Source organism: Cynocephalus volans, chromosome 1 (assembly GCF_027409185.1).
Source record: "Cynocephalus volans isolate mCynVol1 chromosome 1, mCynVol1.pri, whole genome shotgun sequence".
NCBI lineage: Eukaryota > Metazoa > Chordata > Mammalia > Dermoptera > Cynocephalidae > Cynocephalus > Cynocephalus volans.
The window spans coordinates 225,596,995-225,624,091 of NC_084460.1; the positions used below are offsets into that span (position 1 = coordinate 225,596,995).

Genomic DNA, 27,097 nt, shown 5'->3' on the forward strand with positions numbered 1-27,097 from the left:
GGAAATACAAATCAAAACCACTTTGAGATATCACTTCACCCCAATCAGACTGGCTATTATAAAAAAGATGGAGAATAACAAATGCTGGCAAGGATGTGGAGAGAGAGGAATCCTCCTGCACTGTTGGTAGAACTGTAAATTAGTACAGCTATTTTGGAGAACATTATGGTGGTTCCTTAAACAACTACAGATGGCACTGGTAAAATTTTAATAGGCAAACATTGCTTGCCGAAAGTGTTCCAATCTGAGGGAACATACAGGAGGAATACCATGGAGTCCATGCATGTGGGAGACAGCACATGTTTTATTTTGGAGCATTGAGGCCATATAAGGGAGAATGTGCGAGAAGACTGGCATGGCAGGATGGGTCTGATATGCCAGGTGAAGTTCTTTGGACTTTGTTGAATAGGCCTCTTTGAGACAGTGAAGTGCATTAGGTTTGGTGATGAAGGAACAGGCATGCGCATAGACTTTCAAGAGATCTAGAGCCAAATAAAACAGAAAGGAGGTAACTTGATGGTGTAATAGGATATAAAGAAGGGAGGCAGTCTATCCAAGGATTTTTTTTTCTTTTCCTTCTTTTTCTTGCTTTTCTTTTCTTTCTTTCTTTCTTTCTTTTTTTTAAAGATAGGAGTAATCTGAATAGTTCTGTAGACTTAGAAGAAAAAGGCAGTCCTGGGGGAGAACCTTAATAGGCAAGTGATAAAAGACAAACATGTGGAACAAGGTCTTGTGAAGAAAGTACAAGGAAAGGAATATCGAAGGTGTATGTTGGTTTTGTCAGGAAGGTAAGAGATATGTTTTCTCGGAGCCAGAAACAAAGGATGAAGATTCTAAGATATAAAAAAGAGAGCTTGTGTGAGTATAAAGAGCTATTCAATAAAAACAAAGTGAGATGTTCTACTTTTGGGTGCAATTAAGGATCTTTAGCATAGAAAAGGTTTCCACTGCCTTATGGAGAATGTGATAGGGAATAGGGCTTTCCTTTCTGAGGTTAGAAAATATAAACTTGTTATCCGTGTAGGACATTTATGTGTGTGTGTACAGTATTGTTGAGAGTAGAGGCAGAGAAAATCAAGCTCATATGACGGGTTCTCTTTTGCAGTGTCTTCCTTCCCAGAGCAGTGTATTTAATCAATCTTTATGTTTATATATTTCTTTTTTTAATTGAAAAATTCCATTTTATTTATTTCCATTCAACGAATTTAATGGAAAAATTCATTGCAAGGATTAATATGCTTCAGATTGTTTCCAGGTTTGTTTTGTTTTGTTTTTGCTATTTAAAACAATACTATTTGTGAGTTGAGTACAGAACCAGCTCCAAGAAGACAAAGACTAATAAACTGTGGCCTTGCCCTCAAGGAGCTTAGCGTTTATTAATATTTGTTGAACAAATCAATTTTTTCTTTGGGCACTGAAGGGCATTCAGTATTGATCGGGGCACTAATTAGTGCAACAGCAGATGATTGTGGGTGATGATGGTGATGATGATGATGATGATGATTTTGAATAGATTAAAAAAATAAATAAATAAAAGAGTTTCCAGAGCCTGATTGTTGATCATATTTTTAATTTTTATGGTTAGTAACAGCTAAGAAAATGAAATATTTTTAATATCTCTTGGCATATGGATTACTGTCTTAAAATATTTAACTGAATGTCTTATTTTATATATATATGGAATTATGATTTATAAAAGGGATGGACAAACCTTAGTTTGTATTTCTTTTACTATGCTGGTAGCCCGCTGGGGTTAGTGTTTATATTTAAAATGTATAAAGAGATGCTGAAGGTAATCCATATTTATCTTTTTACTACAATTTCTGATCATATCAGTAGCCCTCTGAAGTGTGAAATAATCATGGGCATTTGGCTAATGAATTGTGCATTGTTGCTGTTCATTCATGGAATTTGCTCTTTTATTATATTTGATGCTTCACTTAACAACAAATTTTGCTTTCTCTGCGTTTGATATGTTTTTACCAAATTATTCCTGATTGTATCCATTAATCTTTAGTCACATTTGACAAAAATAAATTACTGTGATCTTTTAAAGTTACCAGTACTAATTAGATTTTTCAGGACATCAAAGTTTTGGGGGAACCACGAGATGTTAAAGGCCTTGTATAAAAATGCTTGCACATGCTTTTTGATAAAATACTATGCCCAAATGCAATTTTGGTTATGGATAAACAAAGACTGTAGAGGGAAGAGAAAATTCATGGAGTCTTCGTAATGAACATTTATTTGCATTCTTATCTTCCACATTTTCTCAGGAATCAATTTTCATTTGTTTCACTTGGGAATATTATTTTATAAACATAGTACACCCACTTCTCCTCAAATTCTTCTACATGTCTCTAAGAGCAATAGAAATTGCTTCACCATTTAACACCTCTGTGTCCAGTTCCTGGGCAGAAGCACAGTCCTGAACCAAGTTGTGGGCACTTTGTTCCCAGAGGAAGCTAGAACGAGGAGAATCTGATAAATATGTTCACTCCCTCAGGGTTCTCCAAAATGTTTTCTTTAGTTCCTTTTTTTTTTTTTTTCTTTTATATGACTTTACCTGTATGTATTTGGGATAACTGAGTACATTTTTGGTTTAAAATCTGATTTATAAAACTTAACATTTATGGCTTCAGTTCGAATTCCAGGGAGACTGTCTCTTGCTGGAGAAAAACATCAATTGTAGTTTGTTTTTAAACAAACAAACAAACAAAATAATATATATATATGTATGTATACTTTTAGTTTATAAATGCTATCTGGCTAGGAATTTTTGAAGTCTCACTATGATCCCTTCAAGTCTAAGGTGGTATAGCAGAAAAATTAAGGGTACAGGTTATGAATGAATTGGCATCAAATTTTGACCTCATTGCTTACTAACTCTGTGACCTTCAACAAGTATCCTAACTTTACAGAGAGCTTCAAGTTTTTTAGGCATTAGTGTAGGATGATAATATCACTCTTTTCCATAAGTAAAGGTTTGGGAAAGGGAGAAAGTGTGTGCATTACTGAAAAAATGCAGAAAAGGTAGAGCCTTAGAGATAGTACATTTTGAGAATGACAGGTCTTCATCCCTCTGCCATTAGAGTAGGAGAAAATCCCATTTTAGGAAGTAGAATTGCAGCAGATGAAAATTTGCTGTTTGCTTGACACTGTTAGACTAAATTGCAAGCTCCTCTTAAAATTAACCTGGAAATTTAACATAATTTTAACTAATATAGTGATTTCCTCTAGAAGAGGTCAGGGGTGGGGGAGGACTTGAGGAATTGTGCTGAACTTTATCCAGAGAAATGTCAGAGATTTACTAGATTAATTTTGGAAAAGAATACTGATAAGGGAGGTAGAGACCTAACAGATGTTAAAGTGTATTTTAAAACTACTATAATCAAAATAGTTTGGTAAAGGAATAGGGAGATCAAAAGTAATAGGGGAGCAAAAGTGAGAGTCTAGAAATAGATGTAAATACATAAAATTTAGAATATGGTAAAGACAGCATTTCTAATCTGTCATTATTTGTTTCTTAATAAATGATTTTCGGATATCTACTCCCCCCAATTTATATGTATGTGTGTGAATGTATGTATACTTGTATATATATATTTTCTGCTTATCATACTCCGGATGGATCAAGGATTTAATAATAACATACCATAAAACTATTAGAAGAAAGTGTATGTGAATTTAAAAAAATCGAGTAGGAAAGGTGTTTTTAAGCCTAACACCAAAAATGCCGTAAAGGAAAAGACTACTAAATTCGATTTCATAAAAATTAAAATTTATCTATGGCAAAACTATAATAAAGGAAAAACATGAAGTCTGGAAAATATTTGTAGCATACCAAACAGACAGGGATTGTTTCATGTGGTTTTCAACTTTTCTATATCATTTTGTTTTGGAATGTCTATGATAAACAGTATATAACTGAATTCCATTTATTTATTTTTACATATTCTTATACTTAATAGATAGACTATATTTTTTCATGGGTGAGTTTAATCTACTTACATTTATTTTGATTCCATGTGCATTTATTTTGTATTTTTTACCTTCCATCTTTTTGCTTTCCTTCTTTTCCCTCCTTTCTGTCCTTCGTAATTATCAGTGTTGTATTACATGCCCTAAGCTCTATAGGTATAGTTGCCACCACCCTCAAGTCCCATTAGGGACTTTTCCCAGAACCAGATTGAGCCTCCTGCCCTGTGTTGATTGTGGGAACCCTGCAGTCCAACTACTGAGCCAGCTGGCACTGTGGCTCTGGTGCTGGTGTCCAGGCTGTGTCTGTCTCCCTGACTCCTGGGCATGTCCCGGCCCCAGACAGTGGTTAGGAGAAGCTTGCCAACCTCCGTGATCAGGAGACAGAGCCCTTCTTCATTTACAGCCTCCGAATGCTCATCGGGCTTCTTTACCTTTCCTCACAATGGAAAGTTGTATTTTTCTTACCATTCATGAACTGAAGTCTTGGTTGCTGTTGCCTGTTTTCTAGACTTTGAGCCCAGCGAGACAGAAACTTTTGGCCTAAACACTCTGCTCTGAGTTTCTGGTACATTTCTGGTCTTTGGAGTGTTTATCTTATTTTTGAGTCAACCATGTCCATTAAAAAATAATTTTCTCTGTGTTTTGAGAAGAGGAAGAGTTCAAAGCTGAGCTTACAATGACATATTGATCAGAATTTTATTTACAGCGATATTTATAATAGCAAAACATTGGGGTCTGTTTTAATAATTTAGGGTATATTCAGTTATTGAAAAGAGGTAGTTGTGTAAATATTTATAGCGAAACTGGCTAAGGTGCTGTAAATTGAAAAAGCAACTTGTGAAGAATGAATGTTAATTTTATTTGTTTCTAAAGCAAAATGGTACACAGGTTGTGCACTTTCATAAGCATAGAAAGTTTCTGATAAAGCACATGAGATAGTTTTAATAGTTAACTTTGGTTAGCTATGGATTTTGTACTTAGGAAGCCTGAGGTGTATTATTATCATTATTTTTCTCTTTTCATCTTTTTATATTGTTTGGATAGTCTCCTTCTCTTTGAACATTGGCTATTTTTAGAACAAAGTAAAAGAGAAAACAACAGCAACTCCTGTATTCCCCTCAAACTGTATTATTACAATTGACTTTATAGCTTTATACAGTTTTGTGACTCCATAATCATGTGTGTAATTAAGGAACACAAAGTTTATTATTGATATTTTAACTTATCATAGTATCCCTAATAAAAGCTTCTCTGTTTTCTAATATAAACATAAACAATCATAAACATAGGTATCAAATAGCCAGTTCAATCTTACATACTTGTATAAAATGCTAACATTCATTGTTAGAAAATGCCAGCTCAAAGCATAGGATCCTGATCATGAGGATTAATAAGCCAGGATACTTTGCAGCTTTACAGGAGTGTTATCTTTTAGAGAAATTGATCCTTCATATAAAGTGTTCAGCCTTTGGGTTAGTCTCTTTTCTTATTAATGGCAATGGCTATCTAAAATTCAAAGTTAAGTGCCCAAAGCTTTCCCAAAGAAAGTTAAACTCATCTTTCCTTAAACTACATCATTTTCCTCTCATAGCACATGTGGCTTTAATCCTATGCTTTATGGTGTTTATGTACAAAGTGTCTTAAATTTTCTATTTTGTGTGTTATTACCTTGGTGCCTCTAATTGTTACTTCATAGCAATTACTCTTTTCTTTCTATTTAAAAATACCTTAATAATGACATTTCTGAAAATGTATTCTAATGAAATAATTAAAGATACATGGAGTTTAAATGAAATATAATCTTGCAGTACTATCAATAATAGTGAAAAAAAGAAATAACCCAAATATCCAAAAACAAGTAATTGAATAAATAAATCATTGTAAATATTTAGTATACTACTATCCATGCATTAAAAATGAAATTATAGGAAAAAAATATCTATTGACATGGAGAAAAGTTTACAATAAATAGTGTTAAATGAAAAAAATTAAATCAAATATAACACATGATGTCATTTTTGTAAAAATGTGCATATGCTATTATACACATGCATAGAGAATGTGAACATTTAAACACCCAAATGTCAACTGTGGTTATCTCTGAGTGGTGTGATTACAGGAGAGTTTTATTTTGTTCTCTTTGCTTCTCTGCATTTATTATATTGAGCATGTTTTCATGCATAATAAGATAATCAGTAAAAGGTATTAAAATACACTTCTGTTTCATGTCGTGAAAGTTAAATGTCATACCATTTCTCCCCTTGGATTGTAATTATCCCTCTATATTCATCCAACTGTCTTTTGATCCATGACTTGGTTTTATTGATGGACATTCTCACTCAGGTCAGAAAAGACAGAGCTGTAAAGAGCTGTTTTTAGTTTAAACCCCTGTCCCCACCCAGAATATAACAGTTTCAACTTGCTAAGAGATGGGAGGAAGATGAGTGAAAGGTAGATTTCAAGCTGACTTTATTTTACTATAACTAATCATGTTATTCTGCCTAAGGTTTCAGAGTAACTTTACTGCAAATATTAATATTTTATCACAGTCATGAAATTCCTGAGACTGCCTACTGAAAGTAATCAGTAATAAAAGCAAAAAATAAAATAATGATAATACTCCCAAATATTCTGATTCATCTCAATATTGACAGAGCTTATTGCTTTCCGTAAAAAGTAACTGCTAACAAGAAAAAACAAAAAGAAAAAAGCCATTCCTCATAAAATTATGGACTAGTTTAGTGAATTACCTGAAATGAGGAGAGGCTAGCCCTTCCCTGCCTGGAATGTGCAGAGATCACTCTTTATACTCTGAAGGAAGATCTTCCAACCTCCTCAAATCCATAGCAACAAATAGTTTCTAGAATCCTGGGTACATCATTTTCTACATCCTTCAAACTTAATTCTTTTACCTAAGACCACAGAATAGTAGCATTGAAGATCACTTAAAAATACTGTTCACTCTCTGCAAGAGGACAAAATAGCTCTCTCTTTTCACTTCCTTGATTTATACTTAATGTATCAGAAAACTAAGCTCTTAATTTCAGAGCTTAAATTTCTTAATTTTTGAGGGGAGGAAAAATTTGGATTTTTGAGAGGTGAAACAGAAAGAAATGGATTGGATAACAAAACCACACAAACATTAAAAGTCTTTTTAAAAAACTTCACTGTCTTGTTGCAGTTGGTAATCAGTTAAGGTATCAATGAGCAGCAGTTATAACTTGTAATAAAGTAATTTCATTTTACTTTCCTCCTTCCTATTTTCCTCATTCTTATTCAACAAAAATGAGAAATTCAGAACATTTAACATATAATAGCAGTTGAAAAATTTAAAATATTTTTTTTTTTAGAGTTTTTTTGTGGTTTGGAAAACATTTAGTAATATTTTTAGGTTACATGATGCTTTAACATATTAATTTAGCTATAAGTTTGGAGACAAAAATTTTTATGTATTTGCTCTGGAGGGAGCAGTATCATTCATTTCTCTCCAGAAATTCTGTTGGGTAGCTTGATGATTTGACCCTGGAAATAATGGGACAAGAAAAGTAGCTTGGTTTGACAGAGAGGCCCATTTTAAATTTTGTTGTTATTCACTAGGGTTTCTCACATAAACACATGTGAATAACTTTTAAAATGTCCAGTACTTGAAAAAGCAGTTTTGAGAGCTTTAAGGTGTTAGCTTTCACTTCAATATCCCGAAATATCCTCCTGAGATGGCTTGCTAATTCCTAGAGTAGTTTCCCACCTCACACTGTGTCAGTTTTGGAAAGAAAAAAAATTTACCCTGACAACACAGCCCATAGAATACTCTCTTTGTATCGCTCTCCAGTACCATCTTCTGCCTTGTGAGGCTGGATTCTTCATTGCCTCACTCATGCTGTGTGGCACTGGTCTCCAAATGGTCTCCTGCTTCCAGCCCCTCTCTCTTTCAGCCCCACTCCCACCCCCAGAGTCTGGAAATTCTTCTAGAACATTAACCTGATTTCTCAGTTTAAAACACTTTGATGGTTCCCCTGACAGGCATCATAATAGTGTTTCTCAAAACAATATCTGAGGTCTTCTGGAATAAATTTAAATTTTATTCCTTTTTTATAATGATAAAAAATTAACAAGCACACCCTGCTTCCTCAGAATGGAAACCCTTTAACCAGGTGTCATATTCATGCTTGTGTGTCATTGATGCCAAATCTTGTTCTTTCTTATGAAGCATTTGTTTCTCACACTGATCCAGGACCTATAGCCATATTCTCAGAGGCATTTTCATTTTGAGGAGAATCCAGATATTATTTACATGTGAGAAACAGTCACCACAGGGCAGGATCCAAACGCCCCAATGTAGATGGAAAGTCCTTGTGTACTGCCTTGCTGTAAAGCTAGGCGACCACGCCAGTTGTCGGGCTCTTTTACCTGCTGGTAATCCTGCTGACTGGACCAATTGTAAAGCTAGGGCTGGGTCTGGAGCTCCCAGACCCCTCAAGCCCATTCACAGACTTGGTCACAAACCCTTCCCACGCCAGGCTGGGTCACCAGACCCCTCACATGCCAAGCTGGTTCACCAGACCCCCTCACACAGGTCCATGAGCTAGGCAACCAGCCAAAAGGTCCCTGGAGCCATAGGTTGGAAAGCATGGCTGCCTGGAGCAGACACCCGAGGCTGACACCCACCTGCCTGCTTCACTGAAACTCCTCTCTCTCTCTCTCTCTCTACACCTCTCTTCTCTCCTCTCTCCTCTTTCTCTGTCTGTAGAACACAATAATAGCAACAAAACTAAACAGATACATTGGCCCGCATGCCTAGCTCATATACCTGTGTGAGGGGGTCTGGTGACCCAGCCTGACGTGTGAGGGGTCTGGTGACCCAGCCTGGTGTGTGAAGGGTTTGTGACCCAGTCTGTAAGTGGGCTTGAGGGATCGGGGAGCTCCATACCCAGCCCTAGCTTTACAATCGGCCCAGTCAGTGCAGGATTACCAGCAGGTAAAAGAGCCCGACGACTGGCGTGGTCGCCTAGCTTTACAATTGGCGTCATGAACAGGATTAAGAGCTAGACACTTGCCTATTCCTCTCAGTGGTTCTCCTTCACATTGTCCCTCGCTCCCTGCACTCCAGCCCCTGAGTGACAAGCAGCCCCTGCAAAAGCGGGGGCCATTTCAAGCATTTGCCTTCTCTTCTGTAAGCTGGTCTTTGCCAGTGATAATTCCTCTCCTCCACTCCACCCGTGTTGAACACATACTCCTGTAGACCCAGCCTTTCCTGAAGACCCCATTGCCAGATACGATTAAAAACTCCTATCGTGGCTGCAGTTACTCTTCACACAGGGAATTGTGTCACCAATAAACTACCCCCCAAATGTAGTGGCTTTAAACAACATTTACTATCACCTGGTTTTGGTGGGTCAGGAGTCTGGGTGAGCCCTAGCTGGGTACTGTGGCTCTGAGTCTCTCGCAGTCTGCGGTATTTCCTAGTAACTCACATGGTTGTTGGTCTGAGGGCCTCCCTGCATTCCTGGATTCACAAAATGACAGCTTGCTTCATCCAAAGAAGCAAGAGAGAGAGTACTTCCCAGTCTTTCATGACCTAATCACAGAAGTGACCTGCTGGCACTGTTGCTGTCTTCTACTCATTAGAAGAGAAGTGCTAGGTCCAACCCACACTCAAGGGCAGGGAGTTATGTACTCGAAAATGGGGATCACTGGGGACTGTTTATGAAGTCTGTGTACCCCAGCCTGCAGGACACCTGTGAACAGGCCAAATGAGGAAGCCCTGGACTGGATTGGAGGCTGCTTGTCCTCAGTCTTATTTCTCTGCCTCTGATGGTATAGGCATGTTGATGCCATGACTGTGATTCCAGGGCTTAAAAGAGGTATATTTTAAATAATCTAGCTCTTAAATACCATTTGAAAGTCAACTCCCTCGTCTGATCTTCAACTAAAGAAAAAATTGTCTATTTTGGTGCTAGAAGAACTCTCTGGGTTGGACTTAGTAAGAAAAGGTGATATAGCTCACTGAGAGTGCATCCTTAAGAAATTTGCAAATGCAGTTTCAGATTTACATCCTGAATTTAGCTCCTAACCTGGAGTAAGATGAAAGTCCTCTCTATTTTCAAATGTGGTCCCTCTAAAACCCTGCTGTACTGTTTACTTGTCTCTCTTTTAGCTGGTAGCTGTTTGACAGCCTGGCCTATGCCTGATTTATTTCCAACATCAGCACTTTAGCTCTCAATATTCTGTTAAAAAAGATGTACTAACTTGGTATATTTTTCTGTGTCTTTAATACGTTCAGTACTAAATTTACTAAGCATTACTAGGGTTTTAATAGTTGGGAATTTTACAGATCTTTCTCTGGCATACATGCTTAAAAAGAGTGACCTGGGTCTATGCTACCTATAATTTGTATGTTATTTTGCTAGTTAGTTAGGGTATTAGCAGTTTTGCCCTTGAATTAAAGTTCTCTACTTTTCTCTCCAAGTTTCCAAATATTTTGTCCTTTTGAGTCAAGGGACTTGCCCTGATTTTATGATGACATTTGGGTACGATATTTAAACTGTTGAAAGTTATAAAAACGACCCCTTGGTATTAAATGTAATAAATGCCTCTGAATTAAATACATGCACAGGTTCTCCTATATGAGGTTTGTGAGGCCAAATTGTTCCTGCTACAGATTCTCATTGTAATTGGATTCTATAACATTCTCTCATCCCCCAAGAGTATACCAGGCCATGAAATTTCCTCATGGCTTGGTGTTGATGTATACTTAGGGTCTTCTGAGGTTTTGGCTCTCATCTCTCAACTAGTGTGTGACACTGGTACTACTGTTGGTGATCTCCAATTCTGCAGAGTCAGAAGTGTGTCTCTGTAAGAAAACAAAACAAAAACAAAGAAAACTAGTTTTATCTTTAAGAGATTTATAGCAATTCTCAAATAAAGGGAGCGGGAGTGACTTCTAGAACTGACCTATGTTTGCTCGGCCTCACCTTATTAAGAATATTTTCTCTCCTTTACTCATAGATACTTTGCACTGTGTTCATTTGTTCTGGCTTGTATTTCTTTTTAATTATGTAATATTGCCCTGCTTGACTGTTTTAAATTAGACTGTAAACTTCTCTTCTTTCTCCCTCTGTTTAGATGTCTTGGATATCTTTTCCCATTTTGTACCCACCATAACACTACTCCAAACACATTTCTAAATAGGAGTCAGCACATAAGTGGTCCAGTGTAGATTTATTGGAGATACAGTGGAGTAGATGGGAGATGAGGGGCTGAACATGTAGACTTGGAGTGAGGGATGAACATGAGTTCTAGGCTTTGTCACAACACTCAGTTAACTCTGCATGGAAAAAGATGGGTACCAGGCTCTCCTTTGACTCTCTGAATGCACCAGACTATGTTACTGCCATGAAATTCCACTGTAATATTTTCTAGTTTTGATTCATTCGCAGTTTAATATGCCTCTGGTTCTGGCTTGACTTTTCCCCCAGGAAGAGCCTAAAATCTCTTCATTATAATATAGACAGTGTACTGCACTTTGAATACAAATTTATCCATGTTCAGAGTAATTTTTCTTGTGATTGTCTCTACCCTGGAGAAGTGCCTTTAATGAATTACATACAAATTGTGTAATTTAAGAAGTTAATTTGGTTTTCTGGTTACACAGGACTAACAACAGCCCTCGTAGAAAGAGATGATTTCTCATCAGGGACCAGCAGCAGAAGCACTAAATTGATCCATGGTGGTGTGAGATATCTTCAGAAGGCCATCATGAAGTTGGATATTGAGCAGGTAATTGTGTATGCTGGTTGTTAAACAAAAATTGCTACTATGCTTTCTTCTACCCAATTAAATCAGTTTTTTTTTTTTCCTTTTAATGGCATTTAACATTTCTTCCTGTTTGAAATACCTATTCAATGTATTCTGCTGGAATATCTTCCAGGAGAGGTGTGTCAGTTCCTTCCTGTAGTATTATGTTGATGGATAATCAGAGCCTTTTGCTACACATGGATGTGTTGCCTTTTAACAATTGCTATTGGGTTTTTGCCCAGGGCCACCAAATTGCTACTTCACCAGCAGTTTCAGGGGAGCTGTGTTGTAATGCAGGGGGAGTGCCAGTTTGATCCTCTTAACTGCAACTGCAATCACACACTGATATTGTCCCTGACATATTCTTCAGGAAAAGATGATCTGAGTCATGCTTTTCTTATGTCACACTTTATTGTGTCCAGTCTGCCACCATTTGAAAACTGCCAAGGCAGTGTGGAGATGACATTTCCCAGAGGGGTAAAAAAAAATCAGCTGAACTCCCTATCTGCTTTTCGTACATGAAAAGCGCAGCAGCACTGACTTGACATTGTCAAATTTTGAATCTATCCCCCTTTTTTTCTTGACAAGCCATTTTTTAATCTGTCCCCTTTTCTTATGTTTCTCTTCAGCATCATTCATGATGGATGCACAGAAAACAGCATAGGATTTAGAATCGGCTTACTTGTGTTATGTTCTGGCTTATTTCCTCAACATCCATGAGCCTCAGTTTTCTCATTGTGAAATTAGGATTAAAATATTAATGCTGGCTCTTTAGAGAGGCATAAGAGGACTGCAGGAGTTAAGACAAAAGCCATTTTATAATCTGTAAAATACTGTGCAATTGTTAAGTATTTGCTTGGTTTAGTGAAGGCAGGAAGGAAACTTTTAGCATGAATTTGAACAATCTATTATCTCTTACACGGAGAAAATATGGGGAGCTGAGGAAGGGGGACAATACAGAGAATGCAAGATGAATGGTTACAATAATCTTGTAACTCAAGTCAGGAAAATATCTTACACCTGGGAACTCTGACAGCATGTTTTTCTCCTATGCAAATACAGTTAAGGTTTCTAAAAAATCTTTGAGGTTGACAGCATGATGTATTATTAGAAATTTGATTAGCGGGGAGCTATCCTCGCTCAGAGATAGAAGGTTTCTGTGTATCAATCAGTTGGCAGGGTGTCTGTTTGCCATTTGAAAATATTATGATCTGTTACTGCCAAACTAATTTCCTCTGTTTTGCTTTTCAGTATAGAATGGTAAAAGAAGCCCTTCATGAGCGTGCCAACCTACTAGAAATTGCTCCTCATTTATCAGCTCCATTGCCTATAATGCTTCCAGTTTACAAGTAAGCCTTTTGTTGTCACCTGCTTACTATTTGCTTGTCTGAGGTCAATAGAACAATAGTTTTAATGGAAATAATCCCTCAGTGTGTATTTCTTAATGTGATTTTAATTGGTCCTAATCTTTAATCTTTTTCAAATATTTTCCCTTTGTTGTATTTTAAAGTGAGACTTTTCCTAAGTTACTCTCTACTGACCCATCTGTAAGGACCAAATGTTGAAGGCAAAGGAGGTCATATTCTATATTTATAATTAGTAGTGTCTTACTTCAGTTTCTGAGAGTATAGAGATGAACAACTGCATTTGCACTGAGGAACATAAGAGGATCATTTGCAGAGTGTAAAATGCAGAGCTGAAAAGCATCTGGCTGCAAAATCTGAATCTACCATGTACTGGCTTGAAACCCAAACCATTTTGGGTCATTGTAAGTGTCCAAGTTGGAAAACAGTTTATATGAAAAAGTGTGTTATGTATATAACTCTTAGCCACATGAGTGTTATGATGGCCTAGAAACAGATTTTATAATTTTGTCAATCTTTTGTCATGGATTGCTTAGGACTCCTTAAACCAGTGATCCTGGCCCTAGGTGCACATTATAGTCACCCAGACCCCCATCCTAGTCTAGTTAAATCAATCTCTGGACATGCAAGAGGCCCAGGAATCAGTATTTATTTTTAATGTTCCCCAGAGAATTCTAATATGCAGTTAGGTGAAGAATCACTGCCTTAGAGAAGATTCATTTAAAATCTTTTTGATTCGTTATGTACTTTAGCTGTGTTGGTGTCAGAAACAGTTATGCAGATTTCCTGTTTCTTTTGCAGTCCGCTTCTGGATGTGCTTTGTTTTTCTTAGATGAAAAGTATTTTGTAATATAAGGTGACATTCTATAATGTTATACACTGTTTCTAAAGAAAACTTCCCCCTATTTATGCTGTAGGTGGTGGCAATTACCTTACTACTGGGTAGGAATCAAGCTGTATGATCTGGTTGCAGGAAGTAATTGTCTGAAAAGCAGTTATGTCCTCAGCAAATCAAGAGCCCTTGAGCATTTCCCAATGCTCCAGAAGGACAAACTGGTAGGAGCAATTGTCTACTATGATGGTATGTGATTTTTTCTTTTTACAAGATACTTTTCTTTCACTCATGATCATTATTGTATATTCTTAATGAGACAGTTTTGCATCCTTACTTTTAATGCTAATCTTACATGACATGCAAATACATATGCATACCCCCCCACCATTTTCTCTAATGTTGGCTGAAAAAGTCCCCATCATGTTTTGCTTTTAATATTATTTGTTTTACATATTCCTTTTCTTCCTTGATTTTTACTTTGTGTCTCATGGTTGGTTTGGTCCATTTCTCATCATTGCAAATTTGGTGCCCACCCTAATGCCATTTAATTTGTTATGTTTTTGCCAGTGAATACTTCCCTTGTGAATATATTATATTGTTGGAAGCATCTGAGATCTGTTAGGTTTTCTAGATGAAACCTCTATTTTCAAGGGGTTATAAACCTAGAGAAAAATGCCCCTTGGGCTGAAGTTGACATGTTTGTATTTTGCACAGGACACAATTCTTGAACATATAATTTATGTGATGAAGGTAGGTGAACATTGCATCTGTTAAAACAAACCCTCAGTTTTTATTGCTTATTTTTATTGTCATTAGATCTTTTCTAGCAGTGACATTACCTGGTGTCCATTTGCCATATGTTCAATGTTTATTCTTTTTTTTTGCATGTGTACAATATAACTTTGTACACTTTTATTTGAATGAACTAAACACTTAATATATCTCCAGACAGACCATAAAACAATACAAAACTAAACAGGCAAAGCCATTTGTAAAATTTTACTAGTAGTTTTAAAGTGTGTGTGGGATTGGAATATAGTCCAATGATGTCCATTTACAAAGAAATAGCTGGACACAGATAGTTGTATGTGTTCAAAAAGTCTTAGAAATTTTATGACACAAAAGACAGCTTAGGCTCTATATGTCAGTGAAGAAATATTTTTGTTGTTTTGGGTTTTTTTAGTTGTTATTGTTTTGTTTTGTTTTTTTCAGGAAACTTTGATATTTATACATCATGTTATGGAATGTTGTCAAAGCTACCCCTTCTTTTTTTCTTCTTTCCAGTATTAAGTTTCTCAATCATTTCAGCTATCTGTCAGGCTTTTGTATATAAATGCAAAATGTGTATGTGAAGAAGGGGAATGGGAACCAAACTCAAGAAAATCTCCTAGGAGCAACAATATTAGAAAAAATGTTAAGGGCCTTAGACAAACATTAAAAGCTAGAAAATTCATGGTTTGTAGTGCCTTCTAGCATCTGAACACCACAGGGGGGGCCACTTAACTACTTTTTTGGTGCCCTTGAATGAGCCTACATGTTAAAGGACAATCTTAACTGTGAATTTGCTTTCTCTGCATCAGACCCTTAATGTTAATCCATTGTAGTTTATTGAGTGATTATAGTAAAGAGGTTTTTTTTTGGTCCGGGAAGAATAAGAAGGCATTCTGTAAATAACATCCTGCCCATCCTGACATGGAAATGTTTGTGCCCTTTGCCTCTTAGTACTAATCCCTCCTGTACAAAACCTCTCAAATACTTGTTCATTTTCTATACCATGTGATGTATTAGGCACTAACTAATTTTATGTATTATCTTTATGTATCTGAATATCCTCAATAGGAATCAGTGGATATCATATCTGAATTTGCGATATCCTGTCTTATGTTGGTTTGGTATTGTTATGAACTATAGATTCTTATCGACTCTACATGGAGAAACCAAGGGAAACATATGTTATGCAATGCAGAAGAAACATTATTCTATTAGGATCAAAAGGAAAAAGAATTTCTTTAATCTAGGATTGATCTCTATAGCTTGTTATAGGTTGTAAAATTATGAGTTTAGTAAAGATTATTGAAATATTTAAAAATTATTATTTGTAATAATTTCAAATCAGTGTGTGGAAATTGGTTGTAAAATCTTAATTCTTGAACCAAAGGAGTAAAAATAATTATATTCTAGTCATTTAAAGTAAATAATTTGTTTTTTGACCTTGTTTTGAAATGATATAGGACCATCTACGTCATACTTGAGGTTAGGCAAAATAAGAATGTGAAACAGTGTAGTTCTATGGTTTTACTTCTGTATTCACAGATAGGGCAACTCCTGTTTTACCTAATACGGTGTAATGAGCAAATTAAATATCAACATGGAAATAAGGTGGAGAGGAGAATGTAGGTAAAGAAATGAAATGCAGTAAATGCATGGTTAGAAAAAGGAAGGAATGCCATTTTAAAGTGACCATACATAACAATTTTTATAGCTCTCATCTACAGAAAATCTTGATTCTAATGAAAAAGTGGCATAAGTAATTGAATGAACTTTTTTTTTTCTTTTTTTTTTTTTTTTTTTTAAATTTTATTTTGTCGATATACATTGTAGCTGATTAATGCTCCCCATCACCAAAACCTCCCTCCCTTCTCCCTCCCCCCTCCCCCCCAACAATGTCCTTTCTGTTTGCTTGTTGTATCAACTTCAAATAATTGTTGTTGTTATATCTTCTTCCCCCCCCCCCGGTTTGTGTGTGTGTGTGTATGTGTGTGTGTGTGAATTTATATATTAATTTTTAGCTCCCTCCAATAAGTGAGAACATGTGGTATTTCTCTTTCTGTGCCTGACTTGTTTCACTTAATATAATTCTCTCAAGGTCCATCCTTGTTGTTGCAAATGGCAGTATTTCATTCGTTTTTATAGCTGAGTAGTATTCCATTGTGTAGATGTACCACATTTTCCGTATCCACTCATCTGATGATGAGCATTTGGGCTGGTTCCAACTCTTGGCTATTGTAAAGAGTGCTGCGATGAACATTGGGGAACAGGTATACCTTCGACTTGATGATTTCCATTCCTCTGGGTATATTCCCAACAGTGGGATGGCTGGGTCGTATGGTAGATCTATTTGCAATTGTTTAAGGAACCTCCATACCATTTTCCATAGAGGCTGCACCATTTTGCAGTCCCACCAACAATGTATGAGAGTTCCTTTTTCTCCGCAGCCTCGCCAGCATTTATCGTTCATAGTCTTTTGGATTTTAGCCATCCTAACTGGGGTTAGATGGTATCTCAATGTGGTTTTGATTTGCATTTCCCGGATGCTGAGTGATGTTGAGCATTTTTTCATATGTCTGTTGGCCATTTGGATATCTTCCTTAGAGAAATGCCTACTTAGCTCTTTTGCCCATTTTTTAATTGGGTTGCTTGTTTTCTTCTTGTAAAGTTGTTTGAGTTCCTTATATATTCTGGATATTAATCCTTTGTCAGATGTATATTTTGCAAATATTTTCTCCCACTCTGTTGGTTGTCTTTTAACTCTTTTAATTGTTCCTTTTGCTGTGCAGAAGCTTTTTAGTTTGATATAATCCCATTTGTTTATTTTTCCTTTGGTTGCCCGTGCTTTTGGGGTCGTATTCATGAAGTCTGTGCCCAGTCCTATTTCCTGAAGTGTTTCCCCTATGTTTTCTTTAAGAAGTTTTATTGTCTCAGGGTGTATATTTAAATCCTTAATCCATTTTGAGTTGATTTTAGTATACGGTGAGAGGTATGGATCTAGTTTCATTCTCCTGCATATCGATATCCAGTTTTCCCAGCACCACTTGCTGAAGAGGCAGTCCCTTCCCCAGTGAATAGGCTTGGTGCCTTTGTCAAAGATCAGATGGCAGTAAGTGTGTGGGTTGATTTCTGGATTCTCTATTCTATTCCATTGGTCAGTGTGTCTGTTTTTATGCCAGTACCATACTGTTTTGGTTATTATAGCTTTGTAGTATAGCTTAAAGTCAGGTAGTGTTATGCCTCCAGCTTTATTTTTTTTGCTGAGCATTGCTTTGGCTATTCGTGGTCTTTTATTGTTCCATATAAATGTCTGAATAGTTTTTTCCATTTCTGAGAAAAATGTCTTTGGAATTTTGATGGGGATTGCATTGAATTTGTATATCACTTTGGGTAGTATGGACATTTTCACTATGTTGATTCTTCCAATCCAAGAGCATGGAATATCTTTCCATCTTCTTGTATCCTCTCTAATTTCTCTCAGCAGTGGTTTGTAGTTCTCATTATAGAGATTTTTCACCTCCTTGGTTAACTCAATTCCTAAGTATTTTATTTTTTTGGTGGCTATTGTAAATGGGCAGGCTTTCTTGATTTCTCCTTCTGCATGTTCACTATTGGAGAAAAGAAATGCTACTGATTTTTGTGTGTTGATTTTGTATCCTGCTACTGTGCTAAAATCATTTATCAATTCCAACAGTTTTTTTGTAGAGGTTTTAGGCTGTTCGATATATAGGATCATGTCATCTGCAAACAGGGACAGTTTGACTTCATCTTTTCCAATCTGGATGCCCTTTATTTCCTTCTCTTCTCTGATTGCTCTGGCTAGTACTTCCAACACTATGTTGAATAGGAGTGGTGAGAGTGGGCATCCTTGTCTAGTGCCTGTTCTTAAAGGAAAAGCTTTCAGCTTTTCCCCATTCAGGATGATATTGGCAGTGGGTTTGGCATATATGGCTTTAATTATGTTGAGATACTTTCCCTCTATACCTAACTTATAGAGGGTCTTTGTCATGAATGAGTGCTGAACTTTATCAAATGCTTTTTCAGCGTCTATAGAGATGATCATATGGTCCTTGTGTTTGAGTTTATTAATATGGTGTATCACATTTATTGATTTGCGTATGTTGAACCAACCTTGCATCCCTGGGATGAATCCCACTTGATCGTGATGAATAATTTTTCGTATGTGTTGCTGTATTCTGTTTGCTAGTATTTTAGTGAGGATTTTTGCATCTATATTCATCAAGGATATTGGCCTGTAGTTTTCTTTTTTGGTTATATCTTTACCTGGTTTTGGTATCAGGATGATGTTTGCTTCATAGAATGAGTTTGGGAGATTTGCGTCCGTTTCAATCTTTTGGAATAGTTTGTAAAGAATCGGTGTCAATTCCTGTTTGAATGTTTGGTAAAATTCTGCTGTGAATCCATCTGGTCCTGGGCTTTTCTTTGTTGGGAGCCTTCTGATAACAGCTTCAATCTCCTTTATTGTTATTGGTCTGTTCAAATTTTCTACGTCTTCACGGTTCAGTTTTGGGAGCTTGTGTGTGTCCAGAAATTTATCCATTTCCTCCAGATTTTCAAATTTGTTGGCGTATAGTTGTTTATAGTAGTCTCGAATGATTCCTTGTATTTCAGATGAATCAGTTGTAATATCGCCTTTTTCATTTCTAATTTTTGTTATTTGAGTCTTCTCTCTTCTTTTTTTTGTTAGCCAAGCTAATGGTTTGTCAATTTTATTTATCTTTTCAAAAAACCAACTTTTTGATTCGTTGATCTTTTGAATTGTTTTTTGGTTTTCAATTTCATTCAGTTCTGCTCTGATCTTAATGATTTCTTTCCGTCTGCTAACTTTAGGATTGGATTGTTCTTGTTTTTCTAGTTCTTTAAGGTGAAGTGTTAGGTTGTTCACTTGCCATCCTTCCATTCTTCTGAAGTGAGCATTTAATGCAATAAATTTTCCCCTCAATACTGCTTTTGCAGTATCCCACAGGTTTTGGTATGATGTATCATTGTTTTCATTAGTTTCAATAAACTTTTTGATTTCCTGCTTGATTTCTTCTTGGACCCATATGTCATTAAGTAGAATGCTGTTTAATTTCCATGTGTTTGTATAGTTTCCAGAGTTTTGTTTGTTATTAATTTCTAGTTTTAATCCATTGTGGTCTGAGAAGATACATGGGATAATTCCAATTTTTTTGAATTTATTGAGACTTGATTTGTGACCTAATATGTGATCTATCCTGGAGAATGATCCATGTGCTGATGAGAAGAATGAATATTCTGAGGTTGTTGGGTGGAATGTTCTGTAGATATCTGCCAATTCCAATTGGTCTAGAGTCTTGTTTAGATCTTGTGTTTCTCTACTGATTCTTTGCCTAGATGATCTGTCTAATATTGACAGTGGAGTGTTCAGGTCCCCTGCTATTATGGTATTAGTGTCTATTTCCTTCTTTAGGTCTAATAGAGTTTGTTTTATAAATCTGGCTGCTCCAACATTGGGTGCGTACATATTTATGATTGTTATGTCTTCTTGATGGATCAGTCCTTTTATCATTAAGTAGTGTCCCTCATTGTCTCTTTTTATGGTTTTTAGTTTAAAGTCTATTTTGTCAGATATAAGAATAGCCACTCCAGCTCGTTTTTCTTTTCTGTTTGCATGGTAAATCTTTTTCCATCCTTTCACTCTTAGTCTATGTGAATCTTTATGGGTGAGGTGGGTCTCTTGTAGGCAGCATATAGTTGGGTCCTGCTTTTTGATCCAGTCAGCCAGTCTGTGTCTTTTAATTGGGGAATTTAAGCCTTTAACATTAAGAGTTGTTATTGAAAGGTGTTGATTTATTCCTAGCATTTTATTGGTTGTTTGGTTGTCTTAGGTGTCTTTTGTTCCTTGCTTTCTGGTTTACTGTTTGGTTTCTTTGTTTGTTGGTTCCTTAGGTTGTAGATAGTGTTTTTGTTAGCTTGTTTTCTCTTCATGAATGCCATTTTTATTGTACTAGCGGGTTTTGATTTTTCTTGGGTTTTTATGGCAGTGGTAGTTATTTTTCAGGAACCAAACCCAGTACTCCCTTGAGGATTTCTTGTAAGGGTGGTCTTGTGGTAGTGAACTCCCGCAGTTTTTGTTTGTCTGAGAAATATACTATTTGCCCCTCATTTCGGAAGGATAGCCTTGCAGGGTAGAGTATTCTTGGCTGGCAATCTTTGTCTTTTAGTATTTTGAAAATATCATCCCATTCCTTTCTAGCTTTTAGGGTTTGTGTTGAAAAGTCTGATGTTAACCTGATTGGGGCTCCCTTATAGGTGATTTGACGCTTCTCTCTTGCAGCTTTTAAGATTCTCTCTTTGTCTCTGAGTTTTGCCAATTTGACTATGACATGTCTTGGAGAAGGCCTTTTTGGGTTGAATATGTTTGGAGATCGTTGAGTTTCCTGGATCTGAAGATCAGTGATTTTTCCTATACCTGGGAAGTTTTCTGCCACTATTTTGTTGAATATGTTTTCAATGGAATCTCCATTTTCCTCCCCTTCTGGAATACCCATGACTCGGATATTTGAGCGCTTGAGGTTGTCTGATATCTCTCTCAGATTTTCTTCCATGTCCTTGATTCTTTTTTCTTTCTTTTTGTCTGCTTGTGTTATTTCAAACAGCCCATCTTCAAGTTCAGAGGTTCTCTCTTCAACTTCGACAAGCCTGCTGGTTAAACTCTCCGTTGTGTTTTTTATTTCGCTGAATAACTTCTTCAGTTCAGCAAGTTCTGCTACATTTTTTTTCAGGAAATTGATTTCCTTGTATATTTCCTCTTTCAGATCCTGTATACTTTTCCTCATTTCATCATGATGTCTAGCTGAGTTTTCTTGTATCTCATTCAGTTTCCTTAGAATTATCACTCGAAATTCCTTGTCAGTTATTTCAAGGGCTTCTTGTTCTATAGGATCTAGAGTATGAGATTTATTAACTTTTGGTGGTGTACTTTCTTGATTTTTTGTATTTCTGGTGTCTTTTTTTTGGTGTTTATTCATTGTGGCAGGGGGTTTCACAGTCCACCGGTTTAAGACTAATGACTAACTAGGATGTTGCTGTGGTTGACAATTTGGTATGGCTCCCGCCGTGACTGCTCAGTTGGCCTCTAGTGTCTTGTGTGTGTGGTTGCCTCGGGTCTTGGGCTTCTCCGGGGAGCCACCTTTCTGGTCAGCTTGTACTCTGCTGGGCTGGTGGATCACGTACCACAGGGTGTGTGATCTCTGTTGAGCTTTCACTTTCTGTACAGGACTTCTCCCCGTTCCGTGTGCTCTGGCCCAGGCTGTTAGATCGTGCAGTGGCGACCCCACCGGGTGTGTGGTTCCTGTCGAGTCTCCGCCTCCCTGGCCGCACGACTCCCCCCTCTGTGCACACTGTGCTGGGCTGGGGCGTGTCTTCTGCACCCCTCGTCTATCAGCTGGGCCTTCAAGACCCTGCTCAGCACCGCCTCGCCCAGGAAGTCTACCAGGTTTCTGCTAGGCACAGACGACCGGTCTCTCTGGGTGCCTTTGTAGCACTATGTAGATCTTTCTCGGGTCTTGTTCACCTTTGTATCCCCCCGGTATAAACCGAGTCTAGTGCCCGCCTGCAGCCTGCTCTCCGGCAGGTTCAAGCGGACCTGGGAACTCTCCTACCACACTATTCCCAACCAGAAATTCGTTAGGCTTTTTTCCAAACTGGTGGTCGCAGAGATGGTATCTGCCTCCCAGTAACAGGAAGTTTACCGGGGCGGAGTCCAGGGTGTGGTGGAGTGACAGTCGGCCCGCCTGTACTTCCTAGCCCTCCCAAAACTGGTCGGGACGCCCCACACCCCCAGCCCCGCCAGAGAACCGCGGAGGGAGTGAGAGAGGAGGTCGGCCCGCAGGGTCCGGAAAGCCCCGCGCCTGGCCAAGCAAATGGGCTCAGTGATGGCCGAGCAGGGCGGAGCTGCCCGCACCTGGGAAAATGGAGGCAGCACCGTGGCAGGGAGTGGCCTGGTGGTGCAGGCGGAAGCCGCGTGGGCATCCACCCCCCCGAACAGAGCTGTGCCAGGGATCACTCACAGTGCTGTGCCAGGTCGGGCGCTCGCTCTGTCTCTGGTTTGTTGCCTTCCGTGTTCTCGGCGCTGCCGCCTCGGGCTGTTCAGTCGCGGCGCCGCTCGGGCGCTCCCAGGAATCTTCTTTAATGCCGGCCTGAAACCTCGAATCCTGAATAGGGCAGCTGGCCGCCTTCTTCAGCGCGGCCCCGGTCTCCGGGATCCTGGCTGCATCCACAGCAGCCCTGGCGCCGTGTTCCCTGTTTCAAGACTCAGTTTTGCAGCTAAGAATCAGTTCTTTTCCTGCTCCACACTTCAAAGCTGTTGCCTGTAAATGAGGCAGCCTCTCCTGCCGGGGGCAAAGTGGCGTTGAGCCCCCACGACCGGCCAGCAGCAGCAGTCCTCCCTTAAGAGATGGCCAGAGGAAGGTCCACAAGTTTCCCGGCTGCCTGAGGCCCAGTGGCCACCTTTTCCACCTCAGCTACTCCGCGCCATCCGCTGCAGCCGCCGCCATCTTGAAACCCTCTGAATGAACTTTTAAGTGCTACAAGAAGCTTTACTAACTGAAAACTTTTACTAGTAAAGTGTTATGCAGTTATTTCAGCACCAGCGAAAAGTGAAACAATGGTGTGAAAATATAGTGGGACAGATTAGTAAACATTGCCATTAACTTGGAAAAGGGGCTGAGATGACTTTTAAGGTCCCTTCAACACAGAGATGTTAGGGTTGTAAGATATTCATTCCCTCTGAAGTACAAAATATTCAAAGGTAATATTACTTATAAGCACAGTTCATCCTAAATAAATTCTGATGTACATTGCATATGATTAAGGCAAAATCTATTCCTCCACAAAAGTCCATAAAGGTGATAAAATAAATTCACATACTTTTTTTAATGTAGTAATTATAGTGGCTATTCTGTGTATGGCATAAGTATGATCCATTGCCATATTTTATTGTTAGCTGCTGAAAAAAACCTTCACACATATGGAGGAATAACTACCATCTTTTTTATGCAGACAGAGTAAATGTCAGATTTCTCAGTAAAATCCATATGAAATAAAAGTTGGGATAGGAAGTAACATACCAGGTTTTTCCTCCAGTTATATTTTCTTCTTATATTCTGTTAGAGAAAACATGCTGTCAGCTCACTGGTTTTCTGACCAAGACAGGTCCTAGTGTTTTCTGTCTAGCCCTTTGACAGCTCCTAGCAGAGATCTACCAGCTGGACCCTGGCCATGGCCATTGCCATGGATAAGGGGATTACCAGGAGGAGAGTGTGGTGGCCAGGCCAACTTTCCCAAGGCAGAAGGAGGTGTTTAAGGCATGATGTGCTTGGGTGACTTGGCAGCCTGTTAGATTATGTAAACCAGCTGCTGGGGGGTAGCTGGTTTCCTCAGGTACTTACTTTGTTTTTTCCTATCAACTTTACTTCAATCATCCGGTTCCCAGAGTGGATCTCTAGTGCCATTGTAATTGGATTCCAGTTATCCAATCCAGTGCACAGAAAATGAGATGTAATTAAAAATCATTAAATATTTAAAACCATTAAATACCCCCATTAAGCCTCTATAAAATGAAACTGGAGAACAAAATTATAGCTTTAAATTCTTCCTTTCTGAGAGTCAAGACATTTGACAGAAAGAGATGTCTGTTATTTCATACCCATAAGTATTCCTCATGCACGTATGCAACCTACAAGAAATTACACTGGCTTTCCTAATGTAAATAAAAGTTGGTTACATCCATGTTTCAAAGGGGGAATTAAAGCACTGGTTTCACTAGAATATTCATTTTTATTCTAACCTAAAACTCACAGCCTACAAATAGATGAATTCAGCTCTTGAGAGAGCAAAGCCAATTTAATCTCTGGCTCCCCTGAGGTAAATGTAGTTCACGGTCCTGCCCCCACCCCAACCTCAGCTATAATCCCTGGCTCCTGGAGGTAAAAATGCACTGAAGTGAGGAAAATTCTGCAGCAGGATATAATGATCCAAAATGACAGGGACAATAATGACAATGAATTTCATGTCTCCCAGTCATGAGCTGGAGATGCTTCACTAGGCTGACTTACACAATTAAATTGTTACAGGTACAGCAGGAGATGCAGTTAGCTGTGTGCTTTGGGGAACGTTGCCTCTGGCAAAAGACATATTGTGGAATCCAGACTCTTTTGTTAGGAACAAACTATTACTCCTTTAGGCATGCATCCGCGATTGTACACTTTAATAAAAGAAAGCCTGGGTTAAAGACAAGTCTTTTAAGGTGTTGATTTTATCTATTTTGAAAGCTAAAAAAAAAAAAAGAAAAGAAAAAAAAGAAAAAAAATCAATTACCCAGTACTACAAAGGCGATTTTTTTGGTCTTATGTTTTGCCATTGAGTTCCTGGAACATAAATCAAGTCTTATAGATGGTGCCTTTAATCCTCATTTATACTGTTTGTAAACATAGTTGTTGAACTAATTGCGTATTATCTACTTTAAATCTGAAAGACACATAAATTTCTTCAGAGTAATAGAAACAATGTAGATTCACAAACAAAACAGCAGAGCCAGTATGCAAGTTTGGGTTACCTGCCTCATCATGTAATTCTTGTAATTTGGAATGGTAGTCTCTGAAGTGTAGAGTGTGTGAGCTTCACAGAGGTGTGTGAGGTACATGGGACCATCCCCTGGGGTGTAGGAAGAACACATTAGGACTTCTACTTAGATCTATTTTTATCAATTCTTTATAAATATCTGCTTTGTATAACAATGCTTCAAATGTCTATAATATATAAGGACAGTAGCACATGTAGGTAATTTATAAATAAATACACTCATGGGGCGTATATGCTGACGCTCACTTTACTTTTGGAACACTCAATTTAATTTTTCTTTTTTTTCGGCCACTGGATTAGTAATTTGTTATCATTTTATTTCTTTCATAATTAGCTAATTTAAATGTTCTCAAGATAGTTGCATTCTGCGAGAGGAAAAATTCCTCTAGAAGAGTAAATATTGCCAAATCCCTTCCTTGATTCCCTAGGTCCAATTTCTATGAACTTTGAGGTGGCTAAAAACAAACAAACCAACCATTGAATAAAAGGGTGTATTATTTGGGGGACCTCAAAATTGTCAAAATTTGGCATGATACATTAAAAACTTGTCTTTATTGTTTTTACTTTAATTTCCATCCTAAAATAGAAATATAATAAATTCTTTTTAAAATATGAAGTTCTGAGCTGTCCCATGGCTCACTTGGGAGTGTGGTGCTGATAACACCAAGGCCATGGGTTCGGATCACTATATAGGGATGGCTGGTTAGCTCACTTGGGAGAGCGTGGTGCTGACAACACCAAGTCAAAGGGTTAAGATCCCCTTACCGGTCATCTTTTGGGAAAAAAAAATATGAAGTTCTATTTATCAACCATTCCCGAAGCTCCTAACCCTTTTTAGATCCTTATTATTGTACAAACCAAGGTTAAAAATTATGTAAATATTGATACATATAAAAGAATACATGTAACACATAATGTAAGTTGTGAAGCTTAATCATAAAAACCGTGGGATCCACAATTGACCTTAAAACCTAGAATTTTACCAGTGCACTGAAACTATTTGTGACTACTCCACATTTCATCCTCCCTTCCTCTCCCTAAAAATAACCACTGTTCTGAATTTTGTTATTAAGATTCTTCTCTTCCTTTTTTCAATCTAGTCATGTATACATATATTTTAAAATAATCTATTGTTTAGTTTTGTTTTTAAACTTTGTAAAAGTATTATATGATGCGTTATATAAGTTGATATAAACACTTTGGAAACCAGTTGGATACACCCAGTAAAGCTGAGCATGCATATACCTTGTAATCCAGTAATTCTGTTACTAGATGTATGCCCCAGAGAAACTCTTGCACGTGTCCACCAGGAGATAAGAACAAAAAAAATCATTGAAACAGTGTAATTTCAAAAAGGGAAATAATACAAATATCCACCAAGAGACAAATGAATAAATACCTTATGGTCTATTTCACATACTGGAGTGAAACAGCATTGAAAGCAAATGAACTACAACTAAACCAAACAGCACAGAAAAGTCTTAGAAAAATGATGTTGGAGATGACATGATAAATTGTTTCACAATTGTAGGAATCACATTGTACTAAAAAGCTACTTTTCAAAGAGGTGCGGTTGAAACAATCAGCAATATATAAATATGTAGGTGACCTGGGTTTACAAATGTAACTGAGTTTTGAGCCCCCATTGCACATCTACAAATCTAGGCTCTTTTGAGATTTAAATGAACTAATAAATGTAAAATATCTTTATAAGTTCAAAACATTATTC

General features: G+C 37.6%; 1 protein-coding gene across 5 annotated transcripts in view; it reads left to right on the forward strand.

The window, feature by feature from the left end:
- GPD2 (glycerol-3-phosphate dehydrogenase 2) overlaps positions 1-27,097 on the forward strand; it is a 155,873-nt gene that overhangs the window by 62,919 nt on the left and 65,857 nt on the right. For all 5 annotated transcript variants that reach the window (XM_063104109.1, XM_063104107.1, XM_063104121.1 and 2 more), the window contains exons 4-6: positions 11,633-11,757; positions 13,027-13,124; positions 14,057-14,220. In XM_063104109.1, coding sequence (XP_062960179.1) covers positions 11,633-11,757; positions 13,027-13,124; positions 14,057-14,220 — 387 coding nt within the window. The remainder of the gene's footprint in view (positions 1-11,632; positions 11,758-13,026; positions 13,125-14,056; positions 14,221-27,097) is intronic.